Source organism: Protomyctophum parallelum (genome assembly GCF_964188405.1).
Source record: "Protomyctophum parallelum genome assembly, chromosome: 19".
NCBI lineage: Eukaryota > Metazoa > Chordata > Actinopteri > Myctophiformes > Myctophidae > Protomyctophum > Protomyctophum parallelum.
In genome coordinates, this window is record NC_139717.1 from 6,885,338 (window position 1) to 6,911,195 (window position 25,858).

Below are 25,858 nucleotides of genomic sequence, written 5' to 3' on the forward strand. Positions count from 1 at the left end.
CCTTTCACCTTGTAATGTCCCTTTCCTTATACCTTGTAATGTCCCTTTCCTTTCACCTTGTAATGTCCCTTTCCTTATACCTTGTAATGTCCCTTTCCTTTCACCTTGTAATGTCCCTTTCCTTATACCTTGTAATGTCCCTTTCCTTATACCTTGTAATGTCCCTTTCCTTATACCTTGTAATGTCCCTTTCCTTATACCTTGTAATGTCCCTTTCCTTATACCTTGTAATGTCCCTTTCCTTTCACCTTGTAATGTCCCTTTCCTTATACCTTGTAATGTCCCTTTCCTTATACCTTGTAATGTCCCTTTCCTTATACCTTGTAATGTCCCTTTCCTTTCACCTTGTAATGTCCCTTTCCTTTCACCTTGTAATGTCCCTTTCCTTATACCTTGTAATGTCCCTTTCCTTATACCTTGTAATGTCCCTTTCCTTTCACCTTGTAATGTCCCTTTCCTTTTACCTTGTAATGTCCCTTTCCTTATACCTTGTAATGTCCCTTTCCTTATACCTTGTAATGTCCCTTTCCTTATACCTTGTAATGTCCCTTTCCTTATACCTTGTAATGTCCCTTTCCTTTCACCTTGTAATGTCCCTTTCCTTTCACCTTGTAATGTCCCTTTCCTTTCACCTTGTAATGTCCCTTTCCTTATACCTTGTAATGTCCCTTTCCTTATACCTTGTAATGTCCCTTTCCTTTCACCTTGTAATGTCCCTTTCATTTCACCTTGTAATGTCCCTTTCCTTTCACCTTGTAATGTCCCTTTCCTTATACCTTGTAATGTCCCTTTCCTGTCACCTTGTAATGTCCCTTTCCTTTCACCTTGTAATGTCTCTTTCCTTATACCTTGTAATGTCCCTTTCCTTTTACCTTGTAATGTCCCTTTCCTTATACCTTGTAATGTCCCTTTCCTTATACCTTGTAATGTCCCTTTCCTTTTACCTTGTAATGTCCCTTTCCTTATACCTTGTAATGTCCCTTTCCTTTTACCTTGTAATGTCCCTTTCCTTTTACCTTGTAATGTCCCTTTCCTTTTACCTTGTAATGTCCCTTTCCTTATACCTTGTAATGTCCCTTTCCTTATACCTTGTAATGTCCCTTTCCTTTTACCTTGTAATGTCCCTTTCCTTTTACCTTGTAATGTCCCTTTCCTTTTACCTTGTAATGTCCCTTTCCTTATACCTTGTAATGTCCCTTTCCTTTTACCTTGTAATGTCCCTTTCCTTATACCTTGTAATGTCCCTTTCCTTTTACCTTGTAATGTCCCTTTCCTTTTACCTTGTAATGTCCCTTTCCTTATACCTTGTAATGTCCCTTTCCTTTTACCTTGTAATGTCCCTTTCCTTTTACCTTGTAATGTCCCTTTCCTTATACCTTGTAATGTCCCTTTCCTTTTACCTTGTAATGTCCCTTTCCTTATACCTTGTAATGTCCCTTTCCTTATACCTTGTAATGTCCCTTTCCTTTTACCTTGTAATGTCCCTTTCCTTTTACCTTGTAATGTCCCTTTCCTTTTACCTTGTAATGTCCCTTTCCTTTTACCTTGTAATGTCCCTTTCCTTATACCTTGTAATGTCCCTTTCCTTTTACCTTGTAATGTCCCTTTCCTTATACCTTGTAATGTCCCTTTCCTTTTACCTTGTAATGTCCCTTTCCTTTTACCTTGTAATGTCCCTTTCCTTTTACCTTGTAATGTCCCTTTCCTTATACCTTGTAATGTCCCTTTCCTTTTACCTTGTAATGTCCCTTTCCTTTCACCTTGTAATGTCCCTTTCCTTATACCTTGTAATGTCCCTTTCCTTATACCTTGTAATGTCCCTTTCCTTTCACCTTGTAATGTCCCTTTCCTTATACCTTGTAATGTCCCTTTCCTTATACCTTGTAATGTCCCTTTCCTTATACCTTGTAATGTCCCTTTCCTTTCACCTTGTAATGTCCCTTTCCTTTTACCTTGTAATGTCCCTTTCCTTATACCTTGTAATGTCCCTTTCCTTATACCTTGTAATGTCCCTTTCCTTTCACCTTGTAATGTCCCTTTCCTTATACCTTGTAATGTCCCTTTCCTTATACCTTGTAATGTCCCTTTCCTTATACCTTGTAATGTCCCTTTCCTTATACCTTGTAATGTCCCTTTCCTTTTACCTTGTAATGTCCCTTTCCTTATACCTTGTAATGTCCCTTTCCTTTCACCTTGTAATGTCCCTTTCCTTATACCTTGTAATGTCCCTTTCCTTTCACCTTGTAATGTCCCTTTCCTTTTATCTTGTAATGTCCCTTTCCTTTCACCTTGTAATGTCCCTTTCCATGCCCTTCGCAGATCTCTGGTATTTCCCCCCCTGCCTTCTTTTCCTCCTGTGTCAGCGAGGCCTCCAGAGGTAAATCATACATTTCGTTTGAATCACTTCCTGCCTTTGGTACGTCACGCTGTGCACAACAAATTCCACAGAAAAGGAACAGCTTCATCTCCGCCATGAATGTCCCTGCTGTGGGAGATGCTGTCAGGAATAAACAAGGGGGAATCATGCCAGCTCTCCATATGTCATTTCTAATACAGAATGCAGCGCTGGCCACTTAATCACTTGGTTGAATGGTTGTCTTTTATAGGTTCAAATCCCACGAGAGTCCTGATTTCTCATGTTGAATAAGGTGAATAGAATTATTTTTAGTTAATGTAAAAGGGTTGGAGATGAGATCTTTCACCCCAATCCCATCCTTTTGTAACCATTTAATAATAATATCTTGAGTTTTAACTTTATTTTTAATCCCATAATGTAGGATGTCAAATAGTGAAGATACCAGAACAAGCTCACAATGTGTCACCATGCCACGTGTTGTGAGTTCTGTTATTTTCGTCAAATTTTGTCAAATGTTCACCTATTTTTTGCAAACTCTTAAATCTTAAGCCAGGTCTGCTATAGGGTTAAACTCATGTTATTTGACTTAAAGACATCTTTCACTCTCGATACCTTCGATACTAGCACATATGGACAGACAGTTATCCTAAAGATAAGGAATTTGTTGTAAATAAAACATCTCGGTGTGTAAAACGTTCAGTAAAGTTTATTTTCCGAGGTAGCACAAAGCGGTGTCCTCATGAACGTGATGCCTCGGTGCGTCAGTGCGTCGGTGCCATGAGTTGCACAGCACGGCGCACTGAGCCTTGCATAAGTGTGAAAGAACTTTCATTTTGCTTTCTGCATGCAAAGCATTTCAGCAAAATGTCACTGGATCTCATGACCTTCCCTGTTAAGTTTCAATGATCTGAAACCTATATCTTGCGCACACACACACACACACACACACACACACACACACACACACACACACACACACACACACACACACACACACACACACACACACACACACACACACACACACAGACAGCCCCTCCCCCCTACACACAGACTGGGCCTAGTCTGCACGTTACTGCACACTGCTGAAATAACTACATAGGCTGCCTATACATGCATTCATGCTGGGGCCTGGTGGGGGACATAAAATCTTTAGTGTACATTTATATGTAGACACTGAGTATATGAGACTATCACTCATACACACCCCCGCCCACTCTCATCTCTTTCACTCTCGCACGCACAACACACAGCCTCTCGTGGGATCAATCACATAAACAACTGTGGTTCGATTCTGGCTCAAAGGGACCTGTCCCAGCCCCAGGTCTGTCTAAACAACTTCCTGTTCTAATAATCCAATCACTTTCAGTGTGCATGCGGAACGCAGAGCAGAGCAGAGTGCACGGAAGCACCCCTGTGGATGTGGACAGGGACACACGGTACGGAGGGTTTCTCATGATGTTAAAGGCAGCCCAGTCACGGTGCCGCTGAGCACTGCCTCATTTGAGAGGGAAATGGGCATCTAGACAGGCGAGAGCTGCGTAATGTGGTTAAAGGCGTCGCAAAAAAGCCAGCTGTAACAGGATTTAATTCCTGTCTGACTGCTGCCGTGAGGCAAGTCATTAGGGAGAGAGCGGTGCGTGTGTGTGTGTGTGTGTGTGTGTGTGTGGTGGGAGAGAGCACATGTTGAGTGTGCATGATGAGAATGCTTTTGGGTCCATGTTTGCATTCGTTAGGCTCTGTGTGAGTGTGCGATGTATGCACACTCAAAATGCAAATATGTTGTTGTAAAGTGTGTTGTGTGTGTGTGTGTGGGGGCACCCATGTATAGAGTGAACATGTTGCAGGGCCAGCGTTTTGTGTGTCTGGGTGTACTACAAACAGCAGTTATGCCACCAACGCATACGACTCAGCAAAAGGTTACGCAGATCACAGCAAACTATGCCAAACCTGTGCCGTTATGACGTTACCCATAGCAGGTCATTAATCACATGAACCCTCACATCCCAACATATAGCACACCCCCAGGATGTGTTGTATAGGGAGGAAATGGAGGAGGCCAAGTATAGACCCGTGTGTGTGTGTGTGTGTGTGTGTGTGTGTGTGTGTGTGTGTGTGTGTGTGTGTGTGTGTGTGTGTGTGTGTGTGTGTGTGTGTGTGAAGCCGTGACCCCCAAAGTAATCATATTTGAATTGGGAACCCCCCCACCCTGACAAGGAGTAGAGGCACTCAATTTATTTTCTAGTTGATTGGGAAAATAGCCGATCTACAAGCTCGCAATGCCTCGCATTGTGGGGCGTTGTGAGCTTGTAGATCGGCTATTTAAAAAAAAAAACTTTTGATGCAGCAATGGTCTTTTGTTTAAAAAGCTCTTACAAGTCCTTAAATCGTCACTTCACTGTCGTCTGGGGACCCTCCCAAAATCATGTGGGGACCCCGCTGAGGTTCCCGACCCACAGGTTGAAAACCAGTACTGTACTGTACTGTACTGTACTGTACTTTTTAAGAGCTCCTCGTCAAGGTCAGTGGCTTTTTGCTGTGCTATGTGTGGAATGAGCAGGGCTTTCACATTTAAACGGTGGACTCCAGAAGGTCACGTTCATTGTGTTGGCTGGCGTTGGAGGGAACAAAGACATTTCCACAGGAGGAACTTTGGGTTCCTGTCGATAAGGAGGGCCTCGTTCTGTGTTTATACGTCTGTGTGCGGTAGGGCTCTATGGAGCAGACAACAAGGAGGAACTTTGGGTTCCTGTCGATAAGGAGGGCCTCGTTCTGTGTTTATACGTCTGTGTGCGGTAGGGCTCTATGGAGCAGACAGGGCCTCGTTCTGTGTTTATACGTCTGTGTGCGGTAGGGCTCTATGGAGCAGACAACAAGTGGTGCCTGTATAAATAGATCCCCTTGGAGGAACTTCAAAGGTTGAGGGGGATTCCACCCAATGATCAAGAATCCTATAGCCCCGACGAGGTGTGTGTGTTTTGTGTGTGTACATGTACAGTATACTGTACGCGTAACGCGGGCACACGTGTGTGTGTGTGTGTGTGTGTGTGGGTGGGTGTGGGTGTGGGGGTGTGTGTGTGTGAACTGTGAACATGCTGGGTCAAATATGTGAATTCCACTTCCACTTCTCAAGCACAAACTTGAAAATGAGGTCAGTATTCAAAATGCCTTAGGTTATAAATGAAAAACAGACAATATAATGTTTAGGATCAATGATCAAATTGTCTAATATGCTAGAGATCAAACTAAGTGTGTTTTACGTACTAGAACCCATTTAGGCCTGACGTCAAAATGGAAAAAATGTCTTGACAAATCATGACAATTTTCTGAAAAACCTCATGTTTCTATATCTGGGGTTCTCATACTATTTCATGTAAAGGACCCCTAGAATTATATGCATTTGGCCTCCGACCCCCATCTCAAAATATGTTCCAGTGAAGCAAAGATTTGAGTTAAAAACGTTATATTCGAATATTCAAAGATTTGCGTCACATGTTCAAGTTTTTTCCAAAAAATAGCAGATCTACAAGCGTGTAGATCTGCTTTTTTTCAATAGCTAAAGCATAACATAATGCTTAAAACACCAAAAGGGGTTCCCGCCCAGAATGAAACACAAACCAGTGCAGCCATTGAAATCCCATGCTCTTTGGACTTATTCAGATAGGACAGAAACAGGAGATCTGGGCAGAGAGGACATGCACTACATGGCTCCGAATATATGGGTGGGCGTTCCTGCACGCGCCACATAGCGGCGTGGGCAAAAACTATCATATCAGTTTATCTAGCCATCTATCCATCTCCTCCTCCTTTGACCAACAGCAATCTGGGAAACCATCAGCAAAAAGGAGAGAGATTAGATGAACGAACAGTAACCCAATTTCCATTACAATTTACAATTTACAATTTAGGCATTTAGCAGACGCTCTTAATCCAGAGCGACTTACAATTAAGCAAGAACAAAAGCATGGGAATACATCACATAAAAGCATTTATCATGAAACATGCGTAAGCTAAGAAAGTAACAGTGGAATATCTATATAATGAAACTATACATACACTATACATATAAACTATACATATTTACTACTATGCTATACATATGTACTATGGCGTGCTATGACTATATACAATACAATTATAGTGCTGTCTACATAACATGCTATAAGTCTGTGTCAAATGCTATCTAAGCCAACAGAAATGCTATCTAAGGGGTTAGGGTAAGTGCTATGGGCCATGATGGAGTCTGAAAAGGTGGGTTTTCAGGCTACGGCGGAAGATTCAGCACCCTGTCGGTTAACAGCACTGATGGCAAACAGTGTTTAGGTGGGTCTAAATGGCTGCCCATCAAATGATAAATGGTACAGATATTTTGTGGTATTTTTTTATATATTGGCTAAAAATATATATTCCCCATAAATGTTATGGGGAATATATAGGGCGGCGGTGGCTCGGGGGTAGAGTGGCTGGATGGAAACCGCAAGGTTGCCAGTTCGAACCCGGGCTACTGAACAACTGAACCCCTAATTGCTCCTGATGTGCTGGTTGGCGCCTTGCATGGTTTCTGCTGCCATTGGTGTGTGAATGTGTGTGTGAACGGGTGATTAATTGATGCACAATCTATGTAAAGCACCTTGGATAAAGGCGCTATATAAATGCACCATTTACCATTTAACTTTTGATTGGGTGGGCAGGACGCACGTCCCTGAGGACTGCAGTTAACCCATTCTGACCTGAGATCAGATTCATACGAGGTTTTCCACTGGACACACGCTGGTCTGACGAACCCATTCTGACCTGAGATCAGATTCTAAAAATGTCAGTCGTTCTTCGATTTTTTTCAAAAATAGCAGACCTACAAGCTCGTATCGCGCCACTCGGTGGCGCGATATGAGCTTGTAGATCTGCTATTTTTCAATAGCTGAAGCATAACATGATGCTAACACCAAAATGGGTGCCCGTTCAGAATGGGTTAAATGCAGTAGCTGTGTTCTCAGTGGGTTGCTTGGCCTTGCTCATGGGCAATGACCATTGGCACATGAAGGGAGTGAGGAAGCCATGTCTTTTACCAAATCTAAGCTGATATAGCATTTTGTACACTCAAGATGTACACGCAGGTGTTTTGCGTTAGCTTTAGTGTTTTTAGAGTGGCAGGTGCTTCCAATTATGGACTAATTATTTTAGTAGCATGCTGTATCTGGGATAAATGCTACAAAACACACACACACACACACACACACACACACACACACACACACACACACACACACACACACACACACACACACACACACACACGCACATACGCATGCACAGACTTCCATACAGTTATGTGGCTGTTGGCATGCATGTATCTCCTCGTGTTGGCATCTCTTAAAACTGATTGAAGATGAATTGTAACATTTCCCAAAATCTAACTGTTATTAGAGTTTTTTATGATATGATATATGTACTTTATTGTCAGTTTGCACTGAAATGTGTCTTGCGACCGGCCAGCGGCCTTGTATGCAACACATACAGTATACACACGTTTGACATATAGCACAAAACAGAAAATACACTTACATACATGGAAACATAAAGACAAGAGCAATGTCCACAGCTCAGTATAGTCCTGGCCAAAATCCTGATTAAGCCTCAAAGTTGACTGATGGACATAAGACCTTCAGGCTGGAACACCATATCTCCTTCCTGAAGGTAGCAACCTATATTCTCTGCAGTCTCAGATCTGCTCAGTCAGTCTGAGTGCACATATCCCAGCTTATGGACTAGTTTTCTATAATTAAATGTATCACTTTAGTAAAAAAGGAGAGGTCGGGATTGATTGCATTTCACACTTAATCACATATGTTGTTGAGTGGCCTCATACTAGTGTGTTTTCATATCTTGGCTTGGCCGATTGACATGTTTGTATTAAGCTTGTCAATCTGCTATTTCCTGCGAACGTTTTCCCAGAATACAGATGCTGGGGTTTTAGTAGCCTGGGCAGCATTCAGAATACAGATGCTGGGGTTTTAGTAGCCTGGGCAGCATTCAGAATACAGATGCTGGGGTTTTAGTAGCCTGGGCAGCATTCAGAATACAGATGCTGGGGTTTTAGTAGCCTGGGCAGCATTCAGAATACAGATGCTGGGGTTTTAGTAGCCTGGGCAGCATTCAGAATACAGATGCTGGGGTTTTAGTAGCCTGGGCACCATTCCTCTTCTGGTCTATGATCCGAGCGGGAGCGGAAGTGATATGATATCTTACGTCATGTTGTAGTCATTGATTTGTAGTCATCAGTAACACCTTCAATCAAATAGAATTTCCCGGTGGGATAAAGACGCTAAATAGTCTCTCACATTTATATTTATTTTGTATTTTAAAAATCACACCCGTGTGACATGAAGGGCCCTAATATATTAACTAACTCATGTTGATTAGGGGATGTTATGGTGATGTAAAACAAACGGTGCGAACACAAACATTAAACGCCATTAACAATAAAGAGACAATATGACGTAATGAGGCACAATATGACGTACATTTTCCCTTCATTGTCAATGGCGTTTACAAAACAAACATTGAACTAAAGACAAACATTAAACCTGTATATAGGAGGGGCTAGCGCCCCTCAAAAATCACACTTGTGTGAAGTGAGGAGCGCTCTCATCATCATACATCACATTCTGTGCTCAGCCAATCAAATCATCACATATGTCATCCCGGCCAATCACTTTTGGCGTCTTCACTTTTCTGCCCTCACTTTTATCCTCAATAATGTACTTTGCTCAGCCAATCAAATCATCGATAGGCTATGGGGTGATCAGCCAATAATTTGTGTTCACACAGACCCACAAAGCTGGGCATAGGAGGGCCTAGCGCCCCTCAAGAATCAGCAAAACTACGTCCAGTGCCGTCGCTACGTATACGAGCAATACGCACTATGCGTAGGGCAACACGCCGAGGGGGGGCAACAAAATGTGCCAAGACGACCCTCATAATAACGATTCTCTCTGCAGCTCCGCCACGTAATAACGAGCGGCCGTGTGTGTGTCTTTGCAAACGGTGAAAATAGCGTATCTGAATGAGGAAACGCAGCGCTGTGCCTCATGGGGACCCCTGGAAATGCGTTGGCCATGTCTCGCGACCCCCCGTTAACTGTTCCACGAAGATATGCACCCTGTAGGCCATGCTCAAGGAACACTGAAGTGAGATTAGCTTAACCCATAACACCTCCACTTGAACCTGTTGTATACCTATTGTGGACACGTCATACACTGTACGTGACATGCATCACGACATCTCAGACATTTTCAAATAGCCGATCTACAAGCTCACATCATGCATGTTGTGAGCTTGTAGATCGGAGCTTTGGAAGCAGTGGATTTTTTTTGGGGGGGAAGTAAAGTAAGAAGCCGTGTGTTGAGGTTTGTCTGTGTTAGGAGTTATTTGACCTCACATGTACAGTATGCTTGTGTTGTAATCATTCCTGTACCAGACAGCGCTGCAGCTGTCTCTTCCTTTCATCGTAGCTGCTGAAACTGGCCGTCACCAGTCCACCAGATCCTTGACAACGATCCCACAATCTATGACAGGTCCCCACACTTGTGCATGTACCCACACCGCCACACACACACACACACACACATAGTAACACACACGTTGGTTCTTTTAGCTATAGAGCTATACAGTGACTGCCCTTTTTCGCAGTGCTTTGGCCGAGGCGGGCGTGGTTCTAATTCTGTGGGGTTAGGGTTAGGCATAGTGTTTGAGAGGTTAACCCATTCTGAACGGGCACCCATTTTGGTGTCGGCATCATGTCGTGCTTTAGCTATTGAAAAATAGCAGATCTACAAGCTCGTATCGCGCCACCGAGTGGCGCGATACGAGCTTGTAGGTCTGCTATTTTTTGAAAAATCGAAGAACGACTGACATTTTTTTAAATCTGATCTCAGGTCAGAATGGGTTAATAATGAAACTGTCAGGATGTAATAGAATTTTTTTTAATCTGATCTCAGGTCAGAATGGGTTAAGGTCAGGTTAGGTTTAGGCAGAGCCATAGAGTAAGAACAGAGTTACGACATTGACAAAACGGTCTGGTCACGTGGTGAAAAAAGCAGTCCCCACTAGTGATGTCATGTCCTGTTACATGATGCAAATAGCAGAGGGAATCTACGTCGCATGTTGACATACGTCCCGCAGTTAAAATACCCTCGAAACGCATTGTAAATTGAATGTTTTATCATGTTAATTCGCACTATGAATACAAATATTATTTAATACAAAATCCCCTCGAAACAAGTACACACTGGTCCAGCGGCACAAGCAGGAAAGGCGTCTGACGGCGACCCTTGGAGGTCTTTGGCTTGGCGTACGACCACTACAACATCTTTCAATCCCTCTCTTAGTGTTTCTGATGATATATTATATGCTCTAGATCGTTCTCTCTGTCCATGTGTGCAACATTTTATGTACTGTAGGCTGACAAAGCTCTGGTCTTACATGGTCACATGGCACAAACCGAAGACATGGTTGACCGGAGTCCCTCAGGGATCTATACTAGTGTCACAAGCAAAAGCCCCATATTCACATCTCGAGCAGCGCTGTCCTCTCCAACATGTGACTTTGTGTGTCTGGGTGTCAGTGTCTGTGTGTCTGTGTGTCTGTGTGTCCGTGTGTCCGTGTGTCCGTGTGTCCGTGTGTCTGTGTGTCTGTGTGTCTGTGTGTCTGTGTGTCTGTGTGTCTGTGTGTCTGTGTGTCTGTGTGTCTGTGTCTGGGTGTCTGGGTGTCTGTGTGTCTGTGTGTCAGTGTCTGTGTGTCTGTGTGTCTGTGTCTGGGTGTCTGGGTGTCTGTGTGTCTGTGTGTCTGGGTGTCTGGGTGTCTGGGTGTCTGGGTGTCTGGGTGTCTGTGTGTCTGTGTGTCTGTGTGTCTGTGTGTCTGGGTGTCTGTGTGTCTGGGTGTCTGTGTGTCTGTGTGTCTGTGTGTCTGTGTGTCTGGGTGTCTGGGTGTCTGGGTGTTCGTGTGTCTGTGTGTCTGTGTGTCTGTGTGTCTGTGTGTCTGTGTGTCTGTGTGTCTGTGTGTCTGGGTGTCTGTGTGTCTGGGTGTCTGGGTGTCTGTGTGTCTGGGTGTCTGGGTGTCCGTGTGTCCGTGTGTCTGTGTGTCTGTGTGTCTGTGTGTCTGTGTGTCTGGGTGTCTGGGTGTCTGTGTTTTCGTGTCTGTGTGTCTGTGTTTTCGTGTCCGTGTGTCCGTGTGTCCGTGTGTCCGTGTGTCCGTGTGTCCGTGTGTCCGTGTGTCCGTGTGTCCGGGTGTCCGGGTGTCCGGGTGTCCGTGTGTCTGTGTGTCTGTGTGTCTGTGTGTCCGGGTGTCCGGGTGTCCGGGTGTCCGTGTGTCCGTGTGTCCGTGTGTCCGTGTGTCCGTGTGTCTGTGTGTTCATGTGTCTGGGTGTCAGTGTCTGTGTGTTCGTGTCTGTGTGTCGCCTCCTGTGATGTCATGTGGGTCAACACATCTGATCTAGCTGTAAACGATCTGTCGGACCTACAGAGTATGTTGTTTGTACAACAGGTTTGGCCACTCTACTAAATGACACACGCTGTATGTCAATAAAGAGACAGAGTTGCAACGCACCGCAAACCAATTCATCAGTTTACATTTCCACTTCCAGTTTTGTCAGCTAATACATTTTTTGTCATCACTTTCAATTTCACTTGTTTATCCTGGCTGTGTCCTGTGTGCATTCTCTGTCTATAGAGCTGGAGAGATATTGAGTTACTCTATAGATAGCAATAAGTATGATCAGAGAATCAGTTAAAGCTATTTAACACTTATTTTAACAAGAGAATATCACTGACCCACCCTTTTTAATTAATTTTATAATGGAATAGAAGGAAGGAATGTAGGATCATGCCCAAATATGGAGTCATAGATATGACATTGACGACTGACATCACAGACTGCTCACAGATGGACACAACACAGAGCAGGTAACGGCGTGGCGTTCACATCGGAGCCCCTGTTGTGGATTCTAAAGCGGTTGTTTTCCTTGTTCATTTTTGGGGCACCGTACCCTCTCCTACACACCTGTCTCCTGTCGCTTTGCTTTTCAATGAATTCTAAAACATGAAACGGATCCGCTCTGCGCCGGTGAGCCGTGAAACCTTTTCAACGTTAACCGGCCATGCCGCTGCCGCCGCCGCCGCCACGCGCCGACTCGCCTCGTCTCGACCGCCAGCCTCGCAGCCAATCGGCCGCGAGGCTGGCTGTCACGCCGGAGGAGGAGGAGGAGGAGGATCCCGAACGCGGCCTGTGCTGTTGCGAGTACGTGAACATGCACGGCGAGCGGAGCCACGCGGCGGTCCCGTGCTGCGACTGCGAGGACCTGGACGAGGCCTTCGACCGGTGGCTGAGGCGCCGGCCGCAGGAACCCGAGTCGGCGGCGCGACTGCTCGCGGCGGCGGCGGACCGCGCTCGCGTACCCTGGCTGTGGGGCGGAGCCCGGAAGGTGGACCCGTCTGCCGTCGCGGCGCTCGTTCTGCTGCCCGCCCTGCTGCACGTGGCGGCGCTTCACTTCCTCCTCCTCGCCGCGGTGGTTTCCGCGGCCCTGCCGGGCGTGCTGGCGTGGCGTTACGTCCGCCAGCGGAAAAAGGGACGTACGCGCTTCTTCCTCAGCCTGACGCTCTGCTCCGTCGGCTACGTGTGCTACGTGTTCGTCACGGAGGTGTGTCCGCGCGGCGACGTGGGGTCGGCGCGTTGCGCGGCTTTCGCCGCGGGGATGACCCTGGGGCTTCTGGCGCTCGCCCACACCAGGAAGGACCCGGGCGCCGTGGGGCCGAGCCGGGGGGACGTCCGGGACAGGACGCTGACCTCCTCCCGCAACCCTTCGCCCAAGACGGAGGTCGCCTTCAGCGGAGCAACGGTGACCAAGTGGGCAGACCTGCGGGGTTCGGAGCAGAAAACGGTGGGGGCGGAACGGACAGAGCGAGGGGACGGCGGCGGCAGGAAGGACTGGTGGTGCGAGGCGTGCGCGGGCCCGCGGCCCCCCAGGGCGGGCCACTGCCGGACCTGCGGCGTGTGCGTGCGGCGCCTCGACCACCACTGCGTCTGGATCGACGGCTGCGTGGGGCAGGCCAATCACCGCAGCTTCCTGCTGACGCTCCTCCTCTTCCTGTCGACGTCGCTGTACGGCATCGGCCTGTCGCTGCGGAGCGTGTGTCCCCGGAGGCGGAGCCTCCTCACCGCCCTGCTCTACTGCCCCGGCGTGTTCGAGCAGCACGCCACGGCGCTGGTCTTCGCCTGCGCCTGGTACGGCAGCGTGGCGGCGGCGGGACTGCTCTGCCTGCTGCTGGCGCAGGTGGTTAACATCAGCCACAACGTGACGCTGCGCGAGGCGCACGTCGCCCGCACCCGAGAGAGAGCCAAAGCCCGTGTCGGCTGCCTGGGGCTCGTCGTGGACGCGGGAGTCCACTCTCGAGGCTTCCGGCGGAACTGGCTGGAGTTCATGACGATGGGCGACGATCTGTACGCGTCGTACGTCCTCCCCGACTGACGCCGTTCCGACTTTGGGGGGAGCCTGATAGGGGAAAGGTTGGAATAACGTGTTCCTTCCACGCACTACGTCCAACGAGGGAAGCTCCCCCCTGTCAGGTGTAAAGGAGCAACTTGGACACTCAGGCATGAAGGAAGCATGAGTTCAAGTCCGTTGCTCTCCCCAGGTTGGCGGAGGGTGTGTTGAGCCCAGGATCACATTAGATAATCGACACAGTGGTGAAAAATGGGTTACAAAATCGTGGGATAAAAAAATATTAAAATAAAATAAATTAATGTCACTGACATCGCTGCCATTAGGCCACAGAAGTACCTCTGCTAGGTTTTTCCCCACATATTTCTGATACTTAATATTCAATTGTAGAAGTGGAGTCAGTGGAGATTGCAGTGAAACCATGTCGTAGACGAATAGTGTCACAGGTTGGTCCGAGATACACATTGCAGCCATGCCGTTTTTCCTTTCTGAGATCCACATCTCCTAGCTTGAAACCAGGATAGGTTTGTTGCAACCAGGGAGTATGATACCTCCCACACACTGAACAGGCACCAAATAAGCAACAACGATAAGTCTGAGGAACGGCACCACAGGTTGGTGAATGGGAAAGGAAAATTGTGATTTTGATATCAGAAGATATACCCAGGCAGCCTTTACTTGCACTGGGTGAGGGGAGTGATAAACGGAGAGGGTGTTAACTGATAGCCCTATAGAGCCTAGATCAGCTGACCAATCAGTGCAAGTTAAAGTCTTACCGTGTGCTAAACTGTCACCATGGAGGAAGCAAACAAACTCAGCGTGTCAACCATGGCCGCCACGATTAGCAATCTATCTAGAAAATATAGAAACTAATCCAATCGAGAAAGTAATCTAACCTAGAAACACAGTGTTTGCAGTTTTGTTCATGTCTCCCTTCACTCAAAATGCATTCTTTTGGAGGTCAGTGTCAGGCAGCTATACAGAGAGACAAGAGAAAGGGACACATAGGGGCTCTATTTTTCGTCCATGCTTATCCCTAAACTTCTTTGCCTTTTTTTTTACTATTTTGAAAATAGTAGTAGTTTAGGGATAGGGGGGATAGGAGTAGAACCGTTGCTCCTTCACCTGGAAAGGAGCCAGCTTAGGTGGTTTGGGCATCTGGTTAGGATGCCTCTAGGGAGGTCCTCGACACACGTCCCACTGGGAGGAGACCCCGGGGCAGACCAAGGCGCAGTTGGAGGAAACGCATCGACTCACTGGCCTTGGAACGTCTCGGGATCCCCCAGGAGGAAGTCACTAATGTTGCTCTGGAGGAGAGGGAAGTCTGGAGCACTCTGGTGGAGCTGTTGCCCCCCACGACCCGACTACGGATAAGCGGTTGAAGACAGACAGATGGATGGATGGATGGTTTAGCAAGGCCAAAAATAGAGCCCATATAGGCTGTAAAGAGAATGAGTGCAAGAAAGAAAGACTGGCCTCTTTCCAAACCATCCCCCCCCCCCCCCCCCCCCCCCTCACATGGTGTTCCACTGCCTCCCTGGTCTGGCGAGGTGTTGGCGTGCGATAGCGTTAGCTCTTCTGAGACCGGTGTTGCATTGTTGTTCAACCCTCTCGGCCGTGACCTTCACACTCTCCTGCAGGCAAACCCCCCTTGTCTGCTGCCTTTCCTGTCCAGTTATCGGTGGCTAATTGCCAATAACGTCGAAGAGACACTGGCTACATCAGAGCCACTGATTCACTTAGCCTGGTGTTGAGCCTGTACCCTTTTATGTCCCCTGTTCCCACGCTCATGGGCGAAGAGGCCCGCTGTGCGATCGCAGACGTTCTACGCAAGGGCATGTTAAAGATAGGCTAGATTAGCATTAGCCTCAAATTGCATATCGTGCTCTTTTATCGCCATGCCAAGACTAACTTAAATTCAGTGTACTCTCCAAAACGTTTCCCTCTGGTTAAGCTAACATACAGAATCTTGGAGACTATAGTGTTGGTCCAATATGGCTGGTTTGTGACAGATCTTTTAACCAGTAACTTCAGAGTAAAAAGGATGAGATGGAAGAAATCCCCCAGTGATATACTGTAAATAAACTCTGCTAGGTGTCAAGTTATGCTCCTGTAAAGGCTCCAAGTGGCTTAAAAACCACTATGTGAAGGGGGGAAAAAAGCAGAAGAGAGGCCCCTTATGTGACACCTGATAAGCAGCTTTCAGGAGGGTTTCCAGGGCAGTGCCATGCAGGGCCTGCCAGGCACGGAGCCAACGGCACTCCACGCCGGTGCCACCTTCATGACGAGACGTTTGAGTGGTGAAAGAAGCTTGTCTTCACATCAGCTCTTATCAGAGGTTTTCCTACAGACGCTAGTGTGCGTGTGTACATTGATGGGCACAACATACGAACGAGGGCCAATTTTCTAATTCACTCAATTCAAAATGTCAACTGAAAGGGAGCCGACCGGATAGTGTATCGACCATATAATTACAACGTCCTCCGTTCAATTCTGCCTCGAATGCCTGTTGCGTGACCACCCTCTCTGTGGTTTCCTGTCTCTCTATTGCTATTACACTCACACACACACACACACACATACTCACGCACGCATGCGCACACACACACACACACACACACACACACACACACACACACACACACACACACACACACACACACACACACACACACACACACACACAGGCCTAATCACACAGACAAAATGAACAGTGTCATTGTATGATCAGTAGATTTTTCAGGCCACTTAATTTGCGACTTTCAAATCTTCACAAAGCTCAGTTTGTGTGACAACCCACCATCCACAGAGACCACCCCACAAGGCAATTTGTATATAATAAGAACGCATTACAGTACACTAGAAAATAGGGTATCGTCATAGAATAATGATGGATCTCTATTTACTTTTGCTGATATAATTATGTAGATTATACAGCCATAAATCAAAGGAATCACAGGCGGGAGCAGAGCCACGTACAATAACCTAAGCAGAGCCACGTACAATAACCTAAGGCGCCTGCTTTGTGTTTGGAGGCTTGTAAAGGCCACGTTCACCATATATCCAGCACTGACAGTTTGACTGTGTTACCAATACGGCCTCCTTCTGTGTTACCAATACGGCCTCCTTCTGTGTTACCAATACGGCCTCCTTCTGTGTTACCAATACGGCCTCCTTCTGTGTTACCAATACGGCCTCCTTCTGTGTTACCAATACGGCCTCCTTCTGTGTTACCAATACGGCCTCCTTCTGTGTTACCAATACGGCCTCCTTCTGTGTTACCAATACGGCCTCCTTCTGTGTTACCAATACGGCCTCCTTCTGTGTTACCAATACGGCCTCCTTCTGTGTTACCAATACGGCCTCCTTCTGTGTTACCAATACGGCCTCCTTCTGTGTTACCAATACGGCCTCCTTCTGTGTTACCAATACGGCCTCCTTCTGTGTTACCAATACGGCCTCCTTCTGTGTTACCAATACGGCCTCCTTCTGTGTTACCAATACGGCCTCCTTCTGTGTTACCAATACGGCCTCCTTCTGTGTTACCAATACGGCCTCCTTCTGTGTTACCAATACGGCCTCCTTCTGTGTTACCAATACGGCCTCCTTCTGTGTTACCAATACGGCCTCCTTCTGTGTTACCAATACGGCCTCCTTCTGTGTTACCAATACGGCCTCCTTCTGTGTTACCAATACGGCCTCCTTCTGTGTTACCAATACGGCCTCCTTCTGTGTTACCAATACGGCCTCCTTCTGTGTTACCAATACGGCCTCCTTCTGTGTTACCAATACGGCCTCCTTCTGTGTTACCAATACGGCCTCCTTCTGTGTTACCAATACGGCCTCCTTCTGTGTTACCAATACGGCCTCCTTCTGTGTTACCAATACGGCCTCCTTCTGTGTTACCAATACGGCCTCCTTCTGTGTTACCAATACGGCCTCCTTCTGTGTTACCAATACGGCCTCCTTCTGTGTTACCAATACGGCCTCCTTCTGTGTTACCAATACGGCCTCCTTCTGTGTTACCAATACGGCCTCCTTCTGTGTTACCAATACGGCCTCCTTCTGTGTTACCAATACGGCCTCCTTCTGTGTTACCAATACGGCCTCCTTCTGTGTTACCAATACGGCCTCCTTCTGTGTTACCAATACGGCCTCCTTCTGTGTTACCAATACGGCCTCCTTCTGTGTTACCAATACGGCCTCCTTCTGTGTTACCAATACGGCCTCCTTCTGTGTTACCAATACGGCCTCCTTCTGTGTTACCAATACGGCCTCCTTCTGTGTTACCAATACGGCCTCCTTCTGTGTTACCAATACGGCCTCCTTCTGTGTTACCAATACGGCCTCCTTCTGTGTTACCAATACGGCCTCCTTCTGTGTTACCAATACGGCCTCCTTCTGTGTTACCAATACGGCCTCCTTCTGTGTTACCAATACGGCCTCCTTCTGTGTTACCAATACGGCCTCCTTCTGTGTTACCAATACGGCCTCCTTCTGTGTTACCAATACGGCCTCCTTCTGTGTTACCAATACGGCCTCCTTCTGTGTTACCAATACGGCCTCCTTCTGTGTTACCAATACGGCCTCCTTCTGTGTTACCAATACGGCCTCCTTCTGTGTTACCAATACGGCCTCCTTCTGTGTTACCAATACGGCCTCCTTCTGTGTTACCAATACGGCCTCCTTCTGTGTTACCAATACGGCCTCCTTCTGTGTTACCAATACGGCCTCCTTCTGTGTTACCAATACGGCCTCCTTCTGTGTTACCAATACGGCCTCCTTCTGTGTTACCAATACGGCCTCCTTCTGTGTTACCAATACGGCCTCCTTCTGTGTTACCAATACGGCCTCCTTCTGTGTTACCAATACGGCCTCCTTCTGTGTTACCAATACGGCCTCCTTCTGTGTTACCAATACGGCCTCCTTCTGTGTTACCAATACGGCCTCCTTCTGTGTTACCAATACGGCCTCCTTCTGTGTTACCAATACGGCCTCCTTCTGTGTTACCAATACGGCCTCCTTCTGTGTTACCAATACGGCCTCCTTCTGTGTTACCAATACGGCCTCCTTCTGTGTTACCAATACGGCCTCCTTCTGTGTTACCAATACGGCCTCCTTCTGTGGCCTCATTGATTCTCCTTTCTACCGGAGAAGGAGTCAGTGTAGCTCTGCCTCTGAGAGAGAGAGAGAGAGGGTCAGTAAGTTTATAGTCGAGGGAAGGACACTACCTACACACCGAAGAAGAGAGAACAGTCTTGTAGGAAATAATAGGCTTTTGTTTTCATAACATCTTTTAGAGATACTGTGCTGTCTGCAGTGTGAGTGTATGAAGATAAAGCACTTCAGGATACAGCGTATAGAACTACTTTGTAACTCTTTTAGTTTGCCCATGCAGTTTGCTTTAACGACGGACAAAGTTAAATGGAGCACTAGGTCTCTCTGCCAGGTCAGGTAGGTTATTGTGGCCTCCTGGTGGCGTTATAATAGAGCGCCGAAGTCCTGACGTCACTCGTTCGTCCCCTCCATTCCCCGGGTTCACGGAAGTACGTTCTCTATGGAGAATAACATGGGGTGATCTTAAAATCGTTTCATATAAGCTGTCTCTGCGTTATTGTCAGGGAGGTGTCTCTGTATCGTTATGATGTCAGGGAGGTGTCTCTGTAACGTTATGATGTCAGGGAGGTGTCTCTGTATCGTTTGCGATAGTCAGTCACTCATATGTGATAGCCTACTGTCTGTTTCTAGCGAAAATGTAACTAGTTCAGCAGCAGTAACAATAGTGTTTTATCAATATGAGTGAAGCGGCCTGGATGATTTGTTTATTTTTCAAACACGGTTCTTATATGAGGCGGTCTAAAATCCCCCTTTTTGGGGATTACAATGCAAATAAAAAGTACATGATCCAGTGGACTTGAGCCCTCTACCGATATTGACGTCAGACATTGGTGCTCTGTTGGTCAATGTGAAAAGGGTGCCATTTCTTTTGAGGGGTGCTCTTATCATCGTACATCATCATGGCTTAAAATGGACACTATGACGTAAATTGTCCATTCGTTGTCAATGGGAATTTAATGTTTGTGTAGGACAAAGTTTGTGCACATACACCAAAAGATGGACATAGGAAACCAGGGGCTGAAATCATTGTTACAGGATGAGAAGTATTTCATTATATTGGCAACAATGTGTGTAAGCTACTATTAATTGCAATACATTGATCTTTCTCTCCCTTTCTCGCTCCCTACTCTCCTCACTGCTCATCTCCATGCAAAGAAAATGAGCACTCACCCACTGCAACGATACATTAATGATCTGGCCCAGATCATTTGTAATCTTTTGAACATCAGTCCATCAGAAATGTCATCTACGTACTGTACCATGTTGAACATGAGTGTTATTGTGTTTAACCCATTTAGACCCGAGGAATATTCTACAAATGTCTTCTAAATACTGACAGTTTTCTGAAAAGCCCATGTTTCTATGTCCGTGGTTCTCAAACTATTTCATGTCAATAACCCAAATATTATATGTAATCGGCCGCCGACCCCCATCTGAAAATATGTAGTTCCAGGGTCTTCCCAGAAGCAAATATTTTAGTTAAAAACATTCTCTGTGAAAGCATGTATTCAAAGTTTTGCGCCACATATTTGTGATTCTTCAAAAATAGCAGACCTACAAGCTCGTCATAGGTCGCTATGAGCTTGTAAATCTGCTATTTTTCAATAGCTAAAAGTATAACATAATGCTTAAAACGGCAAGAGGGGTTCCTGCCCAGAATATAGGTTAAATTCTGATGTATTTTGAATAAAACGGGGGGAGCAGGTGGCCGTGCTGCTGGTCAATTCACGTCTTCTGCCTGCAGCCTATAGTATCTCTTCATGTCCGAGAGACATCTGTGACATCTTGACATCTCAACCCAATAATCTGATGCTCATTCTCAGCTACGTTGCTTTTTAAACCACTTATTAAAGCATGATGGATGGACGGATGGACGGACGGCTGCACGCTCTGTGCGATGCAAGTCCTGCATTTCGATTAACCCATTTTGACCTGAGATCAGATTCTAAAAATGTCTTCTACATCCTGACAGTTTTCTATGTCAGTGGTTCTTCGATTTTTCTCAATCAAAAGCAGACCTAAAAGCTCATAGCGCGCCACTCGGTGGCGCGCTATGAGCTTGTAGATCTGCTATTTTTCAATAGCTAAAGCATATAACCAAAATGGGTTAAACCTGTTTCACCCCAGTTCCCAGAACAGATACTAACTCCTACAGTTTTTGAGCGTCACATTTTCAGGTTTGCACAAAGATATTATGCATGGGGTAAGATTATTATTTGACTTTATTTTTGGAGGCTTAAATGTGTACCCTCGTGAACAACCATTCATCACCCTTTCATGTGTGTGTACTGTATTATATGGGTTTGATGAAGAACGACGGCGTTCTCAGAACGTATTGTTCTGTTCTGTACAGTAACATGACTGAAGTTCCAGTGGAGATAAAAGACACACAGGAAAATGTATTTCTGATGTTTAGGTTTCTTTTCAAAGTTGTAATGGGTCATTGTGAGTGACTTTTCACTAAAGCGACTTTGAAGTTTTGATGAGTTGTATTGCAGAGATGGGGGAGGACATTGTACTGTGCGTGCGTGAGTGAGTGCGTGCATGGCTGCTTGCGTGGCTGCGTGCATGCGTGTCTGCGTGCACGCTCCTGGATAGGTGATGTAACAATATGCATCTTTCAGTCGCTGCATTGGTTCACATGTTACTGGCTCATGTTGGAGCATCTGGGGATTGTTAGTAAAATTACAAAGTGGTCTGGATCATAGATTGGGTTAATTCACATTTCTTTATTTCATTAATAAATTAATTAATTAATACATGTCTCTTTTGAGTGGTGCAACCACTCCTACAACCAGCAATGTCCGTCCATTCCTATGTCTGTATGTAGAGTACCAACAGGGGGCGCTGTTGCACCACTCACTTCAGACAGGTCTATCAGCACCCTATATGCATGATAGCCTAAATAGAGACAAATGCCAAACAGAATGTCACAATTCACATCACACCATATTATTCTGCCCAAAACGGGTATATAATTCAAATGGTCACAATAGTTTTCTACCCAACCTCAGAAACCAGTAGTTTGATTCATTGGCACGACCCAGATCCCTCTTAACCCATTTTGGGCGGGAACCCTTTTTGGTGTTCGCATTATGATATGCTTTAGCCTGTAGGTCTGCTATTTTTGAAAAATTGATGTAGAAGAATTTTTTTTAATCTGATCTCAGGTCAAAATGGGTTAAAACACATCGTATTAGTCTGTACTTGGCTGCAATGTGATATCTCCATAGTATTACTAGCGTGCAATTCATCATCTGATAGTCCCCTGCACAAAGCCAGTGTGTATGAATATCCAGGACTATAAAAGGACCAGACAGAGAGGGCTTCCTGCCTCAGAATGGCAATGAAACCCAACACTCCTCTCAGCCTTGTGGGACGTGGGTGGGATGGGATGGGATGGGACGGGGGGGGAGGAGGGATTTGCCAGCAGGAAGGCCAAAGGTGTGTGCGAGGGATCCTGGAAAGATCACGGCGCCAAGGTGTTTACGGGTAGAGGGGATTTGGATGTTATACAAATCCCATTTCTGGTCCAGCTTTGGGCTTAGGATGGTCTAACATATGGTCCCCATGGTGGATGATGCCCATGGTGAGATAAAAGCCTGACCGTTTCAACCGATGCAAAGTGTAATCATGCTCTTTACAAGCAACAACACCTCACGCCGCCTGATTGTTGACAGATGTCTCTCTAATTAAGGGCAAGCCATGTTTGTTGGCCGTTCCCCACTAATGTGTTTGGTCCAAATGGTGATGCACCTGCCAAGAGGAAAGAGAGCTGGCCAAACAGCCCAAAATTAGGCTTAATTGTAACGCTACAGACAGACGCACGCACGCACGCACACACGTTAGAGGATCTGCGTGGTTGCGTGTGTGTGTGTGTGTGTGAGAGAGAGATCAAGAGAAACAGTGCCACTGCGGAAGGCAAAAACAGTGGCTTGAATCAAGTTTACGTCATTCAGTATGGCTTCAAAATAGAATGACCAGAGGACTCCAGGGACCATCTACTGTATAATGATCTGACCAGAGGACTCCAGGGATCTACTGTATATAATCTACTGTATAATGATCTGAACAATAATGTCCCGCGCACACACTCAACCGGTGTTTCTCAACCAAGGGCTCAAAAACCCATAAGTGGGTCAAGACGAGGGTTGCAGACAAAGAATAACGTTACTAGAGCAAGATATTAATAATACTGCGTCCTGATTCCGTGCTCTGCGGTAAAGCATTGCCCATTGTGACAACAGTAGAGAACCATGCGCTCGTATGGCCATACCGAGATACAACTGTGGAGACTTGCATCAAAAGGCAGAGGAACAGTAGAGCGTGGCTGTGGATAGGAGTGACCCTCATTGTCAGAGATGTAAGATTGTGGCCATAAATTCGGTTCTAGGAAATGAACCACAACCCTATAGCGTCCCTGTTCTTGGGCAAACATTTGGCAAAAAGAACAGATTTACAAGCTCACAACAGCATGTCACAACATGATGTGTTGTGTGTACTGTACGTAGATTGGCTATTTTCGGTCAAGATATTTGTTGTGTAGAGGGGAGAAAAGGAGAGTATGTAGGATTTAAGTAGTTTAACCCATTCTGAACGGGCATTTTGGTGTTCGCATCATGTTATGCTTTAGCTATTTAAAAATAGCAGATCTACAAGCTCATAGCGCGCCACCGAGTGGCGCGATACGAGCTTGTAGGTCTGCTATTTTTGAAAAATCGAAGAACGACTGACATTTTTATAATCTGATCTCAGGTCAGAATGGGTTAATCAGACCAGTGTGTGTCCAGTGGAAACCTCGTATGAATCTGATCTCAGGTCAGAATGGGTTAATATGACTAAGAGTACAATAATGTAGCCTTGTGTGATGGTTCCAATAAAAACGGGAAACAGAATCCTCCTCACACACACATCATGACATGATGATGATACTAGTGAAATAAGGACACTAGATTGGCACTTCATGCTAAGCTCTAGTGAAGATGAAACCATACTTAAGCCCTAACCACACCAAAGGGTCACCATGCAACTCCTTGGGTCCAAACGGTTGCAAGGAGTTAACGCTAAAACCGTCTCGACCCTTTGGTGTGGTTTGGGGCCATTGAATTCCATGCATTGAATCACTAGGGATGACGCGCGTCAACGTGCAACAGGACATATCATACCTAAAACCGTCTCCACTCTTTGGTGTGGTTAGGGCTTCGATCATTACTTAATTTACAAGAAGTTTACAATGGAATGTTGCATGAACCTCCCAAACACTTTGTGTGGGGTGGGTCTATGATGGACCCACCCCACACAATAGTGGTGGTCCCCAGTGGTGGTCCTCAGTGGTGGTCCTCAGTGGTGGTCCCCTCTTACTCAGGATGGTGGTCCCTGGGTCAAAATCTGTTGAAAACCACTGCCATACTGTAAGCGGCGCGTCCCAGGGTGATATTTCAACCAAACATAAATGGCTTTGTTATAGGATGATGCAAGAGCATTTTAGGCAGAATGACTCTAAACATACAATAAGTTCTAATGGATAGATATACTGTACTCAGTAACAGTAGGCCGTCATCACACACACTGTGTGTGTGTGTGTGTGTGTCTGTGTGTGTGTGTTAGAGAGAGGAGTGGTATAAGGAATTGGATTTCATCTGTTTGTCAGGACAGCCCTCTGCTTGTGTCTGTGTATTGACAATGACTACACTGACACCTTCTGTTGCAACTCTGAAACTACAGACCTCTGAAACTACAGAACTCTGAAACTACAGATTAGGTGCAAGGGGTGTCTGTGTGGTTTGTACGACCTTTGTGGCTTCTCATTGGTCTCATTCCATTTGTCCTGATGGCAAGTGTGGACGTTTTAACTAATTTGTATTGGATCGTGCCATAGTTGTTGGTGTGTGTGTGCGTGCATGCATGAACATGTCACTGTGCTGTAGTGTGTGTGTGGCTGGGGTATTGCTTAATCATTACCAATGCCCCCTATGCAAATGCACAATAAACTGGCCAATTAATGGGACATCTAGCATTCCGGGTCTTTCTATGGGGGACATAAAGGAAGCCATTCTGCGGCAGCGCGGTGATAAATCAGTGCAATGTCATTCAGTGGCGACGCGGCACAATGTGTCAGTGTGGTGTGTTTCTATGTGGCTATACAGTGTTAAGGGGTGGTGACTGGAGGGCAACACATTTCTGACCCCTCTCATGGTGAAGTCAATATTGTTGAAGGAGCATATCACCTATTTCCAACCTATCTTAATATCATTCATTGTCTCCACCAGGCCGAAGGCATGGGGAGAGAGTTTGTTTTGCACTTTTCTCTCTGTGTCTCTCACGCAGTGACGACAAGTACTGTACAACACAATAAGTCATTTAGGTTGTGTAGGCTAATTATATCCTGCCATTGTGACGGCATTGCTGTTTTCTTATAACTTCCTGAACTTGAATGTGGGGGGACAGCCGACTACTACAATATTAGTGGCTTTTATTGCATTTTATTTCACAGTTTTATTTTTCTTTGTGCACCATAAAGGGGAAGGGACAAAATATTATGAATTGACTCTAGCGGCTTGCGGTTCTTCTTCATACTCCATACTATACCGTACAGTGCAAAACACTGGTGATGATGACCTATGAGACAATCACGGGCAGCCGAGTTACTTTATAGCAGGGGTTCCAAAAGTGGGGTCCGGGGACCCCCAGGGGTCCTTGAGGGAGTTCCAGGGGGTCCCCAGTTAAATGATAGTTTGGAACCAAATGCACCCTTATGGGTCTGTAAACTCTGAGAGTGTACAAATGGAACCAAATGGACCCACTTTCTCAGAGTTAAATTAATTAACATTGATTTTACAATATAAATTGGGGGGGTCCCAGAGACGGAAATGCCATTAAATGGCATGTTT

The 25,858-nt window shown here is 46.1% G+C and overlaps 1 protein-coding gene across 1 annotated transcript; it reads left to right on the plus strand.

Annotated features, from left to right (window-relative positions):
* Window positions 1–12,509: 12,509 nt before the first annotated feature.
* Window positions 12,510–13,877, plus strand: LOC310876425 (palmitoyltransferase ZDHHC23-B-like; the record flags this gene model as incomplete). Its single annotated transcript, XM_083789956.1, has 1 exon — window positions 12,510–13,877. One exon carries the CDS (start codon window positions 12,510–12,512, stop codon window positions 13,875–13,877), a length of 1,368 nt encoding a protein of 455 aa, XP_083646082.1.
* Between the last annotated feature and the right edge of the window lie 11,981 nt (window positions 13,878–25,858).